This window comes from Trichomycterus rosablanca, chromosome 9 (assembly GCF_030014385.1).
Source record: "Trichomycterus rosablanca isolate fTriRos1 chromosome 9, fTriRos1.hap1, whole genome shotgun sequence".
Classification (NCBI taxonomy): Eukaryota; Metazoa; Chordata; class Actinopteri; order Siluriformes; family Trichomycteridae; genus Trichomycterus; species Trichomycterus rosablanca.
In genome coordinates this window covers 19,193,864-19,205,193 of record NC_085996.1, presented here as the reverse complement: position 1 = coordinate 19,205,193, position 11,330 = coordinate 19,193,864, and the positions used below count along the sequence as shown (strand labels likewise).

Genomic DNA, 11,330 nt, shown 5'->3' with positions numbered 1-11,330 from the left:
AGCAGCGGTCACTCTTCAAAGATGATATAATCGACTCTGGTCACTTACAAGAAGTTATGTAAAGCTTTAGCAGTTATGACAGGGCATGATGTGTTTGCAGGTTAGAAGTCAACTAATTATTTAGAACACAGAGGATTTACACAAATGAATCACAATTAAACCAGTCACTGTCTATAATTGCATTTACAAACTTTTTTGATTAATAGCATCTTTATGAAATACAGATCTGTGTGCCCTTTTAGACAAAATGTCTGGCAGAGGATTAGAAGAGGAAGAGGCGGCTGTGACTCACACAGGTAAATGTAAAAATAGTTTCTTAATTAATAAAAACTGTGGTCTGTACATTGTCATTTGCAGTTTTTTCTTTAATATCTGAAATGGATATTTGTTAAACACTTGCTCAACAGACATGTACTCTATTTTAAAAGTATTTAGAGTGCCTTTAAATGGTGGGAGCGTGCTATAAGGTTTAGCATATTTGCCAAGAAGAGATGTATCTTGAGTTAATAACTTAAGCTTGCATACTATACATATTTAAAAAACAAGGTTCTTTTTTAAACATATTCTAAAGCATTATTGTCAAGAGTCAAGAGAGGCTTTATTGTCATTTCAGCTATATACGAGTACATATTAAAACGAAACAACGTTCCTCCAGGTCCAGGGTGCAACATATAACAAAAGTGCAAGACAGTACAGACAACAGTACAATAAATACAAAAAAGGCCTAAAATAAATACAAAAAGACATTCATAATCTAAAGAGTAATTAAGGAAGACAAGACTAGAGACAAGTGTTGGTCAGTACATGGTACTGAGTAAATGATGGGTGAGGTAGAAAAAACATATTCTGATATGCAAATGTAATATTTCAAGTATTATTCCGGCATATAACGTTTCAGTTTAGAATTAGAATAATTTAGTTAATAATGTCCAGATGTGCTGGTATTGTACAGAATAATTTATGTGTATCAAGTCAGGTCAAGTCAAGTCAGATTCATTTATATAGCGCTTCTTACAATGAACATTGTCTCAAATCAACTTTACAGAATCCAGGACCAACAGACCTGGATTTTTAAATGTGTTTTCACCGTCTTTTAAGAGAAGGCATAAAATTAAAACATCAAAAGAAGGTTGTACACTATAGAATAACAGGATGTCTGTCTCTCTCTCTCTCTCTCTCTCTCTCTCTCTCTCTCTCTCTGCAAGCTTATATATATATATATTAGGGCTGTCGAAGTTAACGCGATAATAACGCATTAACGCAATCTCAATTTAACGCGATTAAAAAAATTAGTGCCATTAACGCAAATTCTAGTTCATGCTGAGACTTGACTGGTAGAACCAACGTGTTAATGTCGGACTTGCCACCGTTTTTCCTTTGCGGTTTGTTAACATAATGTAACCGATCGTGGTAGTGATGCACTTGCTTAATAAAGAAATAAATACACGCTATATTCACAAGTTGTCGGGAGCAGAACACTTTATTACACTTAATTAACTTCTTCTTCTGTACCGAATACCGGAAAGCTGAGTCGAGCACGTTAGTTCATGAACTATGGAAGCCCCAAAGGGTCAAAACACACTCACTTCGTGTAGAAACGTCCATCAAACCATTGTCACAATACAACCACAGACAAGTCTGATACAATAACTACGCCTTATCCCACCTAAAGCACCGCTGATCTACAGTGTTTGCTGATGGAGAAATTCTAACCTACAATCTGACATTTACTGCCTAGTATGTGAGTAAATAAACTCCCTTACAGTTTTCTCTTGTCCCAGCAGTTTTTAACATCAGTACATTTAGCATAAAATGTGTTCACCATTTTAATTGTAACATTTCACTTAAAAATCCTTGTTTTCTATAACATTTACACAGATTTTTTTTTAATGCGATTAATCGCGATTAACTATATGAAATTCTGAGATTAATCGCGATTAAAAATTTTAATCGTTTGACAGCCCTAATATATATATATATATATATATATATGCACTTAGTAAAAACAAGTGTCTAAAATATTGAATATGCATTACTAAGATTCATTCAGGGAAGACAATGAAAAAGTCACTGTGTTTTAACATTTAAACCAGAGATATGGTTTTAAATTTTTTATTTTATTTGGTGTTTATCCTTTTCACAATGTTCACCTACATGCAGCATTTTGTTAATAATAATTTAATGACTTCTCTAGTAAACCTTATGAGGCGGTACTAAATTGATCTGACTGACATGGTTGGATTTTGCTTGCTGTTTCTAGGACCAAAGGGGGTGATTAATGACTGGCGAAGATTTAAGCTGGAAAGCATGGATCAAGATGCTTTGCCTCCTAACAAGAGGGAGCTTTTGAGACAGATGTCATCTACACACAAAATCAATGATTCCAACCATAAGGTAGGCTTTCTTACTTTTTTGAGCAATTTGAGCTAATAAAACCAACATATCACTTTGATCTTGTTAATATTTCACCCTATCCTGCTATGGCCAGGGCCCTGTTTTCTCAGCACTGGTAGTGTGGTCAGTCACCTATTGCAGCCTCCAGAAGAGGGCGCCATAATACGAATATACAGATCGACTAGCACGGGATAAAACATTTGGACTGTTATTAACAGGCACATGGGAAGATGTTTAAATTAGGGGGCACCCAAATGACTCTTATAATTTGCAGCAAAAGTTTACCCTTACTGCATGGTAAAATGTTATATGTACTCTCTTTGACGTTCTGTTGTGATAAAGCTACCGAATAGGAATGTCTTATCCAGTTTGTGCAGAATATTTATGGTGCACTTACACTACAGTTAGGTGTGACACCTGTGTCATAGCACTTTTAATTCAGCGATACCCTAACTGGGTCATCGGGCACTTTTTAACTTGACAATGACATGCATATTCCTGATGTTTCTGCTGCATTCTTAAAGAAGAACTAGGGTAAAGAGCTGCAGTGGCCAAATAGGTCACAAACTCAACCCTATTGAGCACTTTTAAAATCTTAAAGTGACACCTAGAAAATCAGTCCATTGATTAAATGTGACACTGTAGGGCTAAAATGAGAGCTTCTGGAAGAATTAGCGAGGTAACTCAAGAAGGATGTCTACCTTACTGGCAAAGTCATTCTGAGCCCTGGGCTTCATTATATAGCCATATAGGCAGCTGTGGCACAATAGTGCTAATGAGCATTTTCACCTCTAGGATGTGTAGTTCACCTGGGACAATATTACTAACATTATATCACTTATTTGTTACATTTAACTGAGGGTGTATTCATTTTTGCAATCTTTAATGTAATGTAATATTTTACAGGTATTAATAATTTTTATGTTGTTATTGGGTATATATTTCATGTATTTTAATGTTGCCATCCTTATATATTATTAGGATTTTAAGAGTTACAGAGATGTTCACAAGTCACAAAATACGAGTTTGAGTCGAGTCATGAGTCTTCAGGCTAGAGTCTGAGTCAAGTCACGAGTATTTAGGCTAGAGTCCGAGTCAAGTCACGAGTCTTTAGGCTAGAGTCCGAGTCAAGTCACGAGTATTTAGGCTAGCGTCAGAGTCAAGTCACGAGTCAATATAATGTACACAAAACATATATTGGAAATGTAGCGTAGAAATAAACAAATAATATGTAAGTTCAGATAAAAAACAACAACAGATTAGCGACTGTGTTTTGTCATTTTACTTAGTGCCTTTACTTTCCTAGGTACCAGTTAAAAGCTGAAACTGAAGTTTTGTTTTCATTGCAAATTACGGCACAGCAGCCAAAATCCAAAACACAGCAAAAAATCCCTAATACTGCTTACCTTAGCTTATGTAGTTCCATATTCTATTAAATTTATAAGCGTGTGTCCCATTAGGAATATAATCCGTTATTTTGTAAATGTGCTTATAATTAAAAACCTTCAAACTTTTCCCGGTTGTGAAGTAAAACACGAACTCGTTAGAAAGCCAATCAAGCGTTTCATTGACAATCATCTGTGTGATACTGCAAACTAAATACATGCAAATAACAGCATTTCTTACTAACAATTAAAATCAGAAGGTCTGATTGGTTCAGAAAGCGGTTCTTACAATCATTAGCACCAATTCTGTAGAAGCGTTCCATTCACATTATTTTAAGTGACATTTTAATTCAAAGTAGGGAGTAGGGAGCGACCCTTCATCACTACGCCGGAAGCTGGCTGGAACATTTAGCCATTGTGTGCGTTGCGGGTTAAGACGGCCCGGAGCATTATTAGAGAGCGTTATTGATGGTGTCTGCACGGAGTGGAGGAATAATGCTGATCAGGGTGTGGCTCTCTGTGCACAAGGCTGATCGCTAATAAACACGACTCGTGCAGGTAAAAAAATGCAGTCGGCTGCTGCACACTTGTCGGAGTTCGTGTCAGTTCGCTCTCCTCAGTCAGGGGCGGGGGTCAGCACCAGTAGAGAGGAAGCATAACGCAACTGGGTAAAAACTGGACACGCTAAAAATTGGGAGAAAAGGCTAACACACTAGCACACCAGAGCTGACATTTCAAACTCATTGGTTCAAAACCCATCAGGCAGGCTGGGCGCCTACACAAACAACGATTGGCTGTTGTTTAAGGGGGGTGCCGGCGTCATAACTGATGCAGTTACGACCTCTGCTGGCTGATTGATGGTGCCTGCACAGAGATGATGGATACTAAGGATGAGAGTACACAAAGCTGATCCGCATATGAATATCGCCTTATGCAGGTGAAAAGATGCAGTCTGAACTGCACACGTGTCAGAGGGGGCGTGTGTCAGTCTCGGCTCGCCTCAACCAGGGTGGAAATCAACATCAGTAGACAGGCAGTGTAATGCAATCGAGTAATTGGATATGATAAGGTTGGGAGGAAAATTGGGAAAAATGAATCTTGCCTAGGGTGCCAGACTTACTAGGACCTGCCATACATATGACAATTTAAACATAATTTCTGCTTTATACACTTTCAGATGAGCATCCAGGAGTATGAATTGCTCAAAGAAGACGATGAGCAGTGTCTGCGCAAGTACCGCAAGCAGTGCATGCAGGAAATGCATGAGCGCCTCAGCTTCGGGCCAAAGTTTGATGGTGTGTATGAGCTGGAGAGTGGTGAGGCATTTATCAATGTCATTGAAAAGGAGCACCGGCTGACCGTGGTGGTGGTGCACATTTACAAAGATGAAGTTAAGGGTTGTGATGCACTCAACAGCTGCTTGGACTGCCTAGCCGCCGAGTATCCAAGTGTCAAATTTTGCAGAATCAACGCAGCTGTCACTGGTGCTGGAGAACACTTCTGTGATGATGTTTTGCCAGCGGTGCTCGTCTACAAGGCTGGAGAGATGTTGGGGAACTTTCTAGCAATCACACAGCACTTCAATGAAGATTTTTTTGCCTCTGATGTGGAGGCTTTTCTCAATGAGTATGGACTGTTGCCAGAGAATAAGCTCAGTCCAGCTGGGGATGACACAGATGTTGAGTGAGGAAAAGAAGATAGGAGGTAAAAGTATGGGGATTGAAGATCTGCAGATTTATATGCTCTGAGAGGTATACTAGCTTATCATCAGTACAGTTATATAAGGCAAAATCTGTAGAAAATTTTAAGAACAATTTCCTTGGAATTCATACAGTTAATAAATCTAATTAAACCGGAATTCCAGGGGGACCACTTCATGTTGGCAATATGTTAACTTGGTATGTTGTGTTGACTGATGGAAAGATGACTTCTTTGTGGAACAGTGTTGAAACCCTGCTTGCCTTGTTGTTGGCTGTAGCTTATGTCTCAATGCAACTCAAAGCAAGAGAGTTAAAATGGATTTGCTCAGTACTCTAATGCTAATGGATTTTTGCTTATATTCATCTTGTACAGTATTTTTTTATTTGGACTTGAATGTATGAATGTATAATAGTGTCATTTTACCCATCAATCTACAATCAAAAACTGAAATCTCTTACTTACAAAAGTATTCAGACTCTTTTCAAGACTTTGTAGAGGTCCTTTTGGCAGCAAGAAACGACATGCCCTCTTGGATAAATCTTTACAAGCTTTACACACCTGAATTTGGGCAATTTATTTTATTCCTCATGGTACATTCTCTGAACCTTGGTCAGACTGGATGAGAAGCATCTGTAAACTGCCATCTGTAGGTCTCTTTACAGATGTTTAATGGGGTTAAAGTCTGGGCTTTGGTTAAACCACTCCAGTGTTGTTTTGGCAACAGAAAAAATGTGACTGACACCCCTGTTGCACATCTTAAGATGTGTTTGCAGGAAGAATGGGACAAAATAAAACCTGAAACACTTCATTGCTTGGTATTCTATGTGCTGAAATGGCTTTTAAGTGTTGTGAGAAGGAATGGCAACAAAGTGGGAAATTCTTTCCTGCCTCAAACTTTTTTGGAATGTGTGGCAGGCCCAAAAATGCAGCAATTAATGTACAGTATATTAACAAAATAAATGTAGTCGACCAAACAAAACATGAAATATTTAGGGTTTATACTGTGTGCAATGACAGCTATAAATGGCTGAGCAATAGTAATTCAATAAAAGACCAATTTCAAATGACAGTAAATCAACTGACCAATCACACATTCCCTCGAAATGGGTGAGCTTTGTTACTGCTAATTGATCATGCTGTGGGACATATGTAAAACATAAAATTGTTAATAGCGATGGTTCTACACAGATATGTTTAAGTGTAACACAAGTATAGTAAAGTCAAGAAATGAGCTATTTGTTTTTAGGTGCTGTTTGCATTTTTAAGACTAAACTATCATCTTAATCTTTTAATTGTTTCTCAACTTATACAGTATTTAGGGACAATAAAACAGCTGTTTTATTTTTATGTTTGGCTTCTAGAATACAGTGGTAATTTTTCAGTTGGCCATAGGGTCTGCAACAGGAGGATAAGTAACCTAACCTGTGAGAACAAATAAAGAAATAATCACACATCAGCAGCAGAAATAAAGACTTTATTCTCAAAATTATAATTTTTTACACTGGCCCTAAAACACTGTTGTAGGACACAGTAAACTAGGACAGGTTTTGTTTTCTTTTCAGATGGGAAGGAACAGGAGAGTTGAGGGTAAGAGAGCCAAGGTTTAAGAGTGACGGTTTGCTACTGGTATATAGGATGTTATTTTAAACATAACAGCACTTCTATGTGCAGCTTGACACTGCGAGTATGTATATATATATTTATGTGATGCTACATATCTATTTCATTAGCTTTATATTTCCTTTCTCAGGTTTTTCAATCTACTAGCTCAAGTTTTCATGCTTATACCTGCCCACGATTTGGACTGCCACAGCGAAGAGTCTGAATACTTTTGTGAATATTAGATTTCAGTTTTTTATTTATTTATTTATTGAATACTTTCGGAATTTAGTGTAAATCTATGGAAAACTGAATGCAAGGTGTGTGGTGTTTTAGATGTAATGGAATTTTATATTAATAAACAAAAAGGATGCCAGATAATGCCATATAATGCCAGGTAAAGTTTGTGTTTGTGACAAAACATTTAATGTAATGTCTGTGAAAAAAAGCTTCATGACCAACCACCAACTGATCTGCATTGCAGATGCCACAGCTTTGCATGTTCTTTTGTTTTTCAATGACTGTCCAAATAAATTCTAATAAAACACTACCAAAAGTGTAGGATGCACTTTAATTATAATTGTACAATTGCAGACACTGTTATATGCATATAGGACATATTTCTCATTGTGGATTAAGCAGCAAGCTTATATTTGCTAAAAAGCCCTGCCACCTCTACACATGCCTTCGTTGTGATCCAAAACAGGTTAATTAAGTTAATTACAAGTTATAAGTTAATTACACAGGTGCTCAAATGGTACAGTGGTCTCATAAACTAGCCCATCATCACTGAGATCTCAAGGTGCCTACGCAAGCCATAATTGGCTGTACTTTGAGGAAGAAAAGGTAAAACAGGTTCTTCATAGCTACAGACTCTGCTGGCTGATCAAAATGCCTGCACTAGAAATTTATGGACATTTCATACAGCAATGCCTTATTTTACATACATGATTCCGCACTCTGTGAGAACTGCATTCTGTGCCTCTTGCCAAAGAAGTGCTCAGCAGCTGTGTAGGAGGGGGCTCGCCTCTGGAGGATGGAGGTCTACAGTTACAGTTGGATACATTAATAGTTTAAGAGGTTAGGTTAATTACATAAAAGCTTTACATACAGTGTATCACAAAAGTGAGTACACCCCTCACATTTCTGCAGATATTTAAGTATATCTTTTCATGGGACAACACTGACAAAATGACACTTTGACACAATGAAAAGTAGTCTGTGTGCAGCTTATATAACAGTGTAAATTTATTCTTCCCTCAAAATAACTCAATATACAGCCATTAATGTCTAAACCACCGGCAACAAAAGTGAGTACACCCCTTAGTGAAAGTTCCTGAAGTGTCAATATTTTGTGTGGCCACCATTATTTCCCAGAACTGCCTTAACTCTCCTGGGCATGGAGTTTACCAGAGCTTCACAGGTTGCCACTGGAATGCTTTTCCACTCCTCCATGACGACATCACGGAGCTGGCGGATATTCGAGACTTTGCGCTCCTCCACCTTCCGCTTGAGGATGCCCCAAAGATGTTCTATTGGGTTTAGGTCTGGAGACATGCTTGGCCAGTCCATCACCTTTACCCTCAGCCTCTTCAATAAAGCAGTGGTCGTCTTGGAGGTGTGTTTGGGGTCATTATCATGCTGGAACACTGCCCTGCGACCCAGTTTCCGGAGGGAGGGGATCATGCTCTGCTTCAGTATTTCACAGTACATATTGGAGTTCATGTGTCCCTCAATGAAATGTAACTCCCCAACACCTGCTGCACTCATGCAGCCCCAGACCATGGCATTCCCACCACCATGCTTGACTGTAGGCATGACACACTTATCTTTGTACTCCTCACCTGATTGCCGCCACACATGCTTGAGACCATCTGAACCAAACAAATTAATCTTGGTCTCATCAGACCATAGGACATGGTTCCAGTAATCCATGTCCTTTGTTGACATGTCTTCAGCAAACTGTTTGCGGGCTTTCTTGTGTAGAGACTTCAGAAGAGGCTTCCTTCTGGGGTGACAGCCATGCAGACCAATTTGATGTAGTGTGCGGCGTATGGTCTGAGCACTGACAGGCTGACCCCCCACCTTTTCAATCTCTGCAGCAATGCTGACAGCACTCCTGCGCCTATCTTTCAAAGACAGCAGTTGGATGTGACACTGAGCACGTGCACTCAGCTTCTTTGGACGACCAACGCGAGGTCTGTTCTGAGTGGACCCTGCTCTTTTAAAACGCTGGATGATCTTGGCCACTGTGCTGCAGCTCAGTTTCAGGGTGTTGGCAATCTTCTTGTAGCCTTGGCCATCTTCATGTAGCGCAACAATTCGTCTTTTAAGATCCTCAGAGAGTTCTTTGCCATGAGGTGCCATGTTGGAACTTTCAGTGACCAGTATGAGAGAGTGTGAGAGCTGTACTACTAAATTGAACACACCTGCTCCCTATGCACACCCGAGACCTAGTAACACTAGCGAGTCACATGACATTTTGGAGGGAAAATGACGAGCAGTGCTCAATTTGGACATTTAGGGGTGTAGTCTCTTAGGGGTGTACTCACTTTTGTTGCCGGTGGTTTAGACATTAATGGCTGTATATTGAGTTATTTTGAGGGAAGAATAAATTTACACTGTTATATAAGCTGCACACAGACTACTTTTCATTGTGTCAAAGTGTCATTTTGTCAGTGTTGTCCCATGAAAAGATATACTTAAATATCTGCAGAAATGTGAGGGGTGTACTCACTTTTGTGATACACTGTATAGCATGACTTTAATATTGTTTTACATTCTTACTATGAATTATTTCAATTAAAAAAAAAAAAAAAACAACTTTTAACTGTTGTTAAAACATGACAGTAAAATGCCTATAACTGTTATTAACAACATTCAACATCTTTCTATTTATTATATTGCCTTTAAACCATTTTTTAATATAAATTATTCCACAACCTGCAATTTATCTCATTTCAACTAAAAACCTTAATTAAAAAAACATATATTAAAGCTGCAAACCCATTGTATCTAGAAACTATTTTAGGAAAATGTTGAAACATTTTGTAAAATGCAATAAAAACAGGAATTTTCTTAAACCTTTGTTTTCACAAAAGAACAATTTTGCATTAATCATATAAAGTATAAATTGACTTTTTATGTTTAACCAACTTGATTGTATTTTGTAAATATATAAAATGTAATACCTGCAACAAACTCAAAAAAGTTGGCAAAATGAAAGTGAAAAGTGCAGAGAATTTTCAACTTGCAATGTTTTGTATCATTCCACAATAAGCAGGTGAATTGCTACGGTTAAGGCATCATAACCGCTCCACCAAAGGGTCAGTTTTAAATAGGTTGTAGCACATCAGTTTTTGTGCAAAACCTAGTGTGAAAATTGACAGTTAGTTTAAAAAGGAACTTTTCTTAGTGCAATATTGCAAATAATTTAGGTCTTTCATCATCTACTGTACATAATAATGTAAAAAAGATTTAGGCAATCCAGAGAAAAGGTTGGAAACCACTGTTAATGCAACAATATGGGCTCAGAAGTACTTCAGAAAATCATTGTCACTTAACGTAGTTAAGCAACCTAAAACTGAAAAGAGAGCCATTCATCAGTTGTACTTTGCCAAATTCTCTGGGCCCGAGTTAATCTCAGATGTATTGAAAGGTAGTGCACATGTGTGCTATGGTCAGATGAGTCTACATTTCAGCTATACAAGTTTGACTTTGTAGGCATAGAGTGCATGTGATTGACTGGCCAGCATGTCGTCCAGATCTGTCTCCTTTTAAAAATGTGTGGTGCGTCATGAAGAGGAGAATCAGACTATGACAACCACTGACTGTTGAGTAGCTGTTTCACATCAAGCAAGAAAGTGCAAAAATTCTATTTGCAAAACAATTAGTATCCTTATTTCCCAAATAATAAAGTGTCATTTATAGAAAATGTAGTGCATAATAGTGGTAGTAAACATGCCATTATTATTATTATTATTATTATTATTTTATTTTTCCCTGTACTGACACTTTTTTGAGTGTGTTGCAGGCATCAAATAGAAAATGTGTTTCTACTTACAAAATACAATTACCTTGGTCAGTGAAAACAGTAAATAACAGTTCAAAGTGTTAGGGTGCCTGCGACGTCTGGTGAACATACCACCAGTTCCCAGCGTTGCAGGCGTTACAGAACAAAGAGCAGCGTGGCCTCAAATAGGAGGCCAGCTGATTAGGGCAACGACCTGCAGCTGTCAGCTCCCTATTTAA

General features: G+C 38.0%; 1 protein-coding gene across 1 annotated transcript; it reads left to right on the top strand.

The window, feature by feature from the left end:
* The first annotated feature begins 247 nt into the window (after nucleotides 1-247).
* Nucleotides 248-5,466, top strand: pdcb (phosducin b). Its single transcript, XM_063001226.1, has 3 exons — nucleotides 248-296; nucleotides 2,261-2,394; nucleotides 4,957-5,466. Exons 1-3 carry the CDS (start codon nucleotides 248-250, stop codon nucleotides 5,464-5,466), a joined length of 693 nt encoding a protein of 230 aa, XP_062857296.1.
* The last annotated feature ends 5,864 nt before the right edge of the window (nucleotides 5,467-11,330 follow it).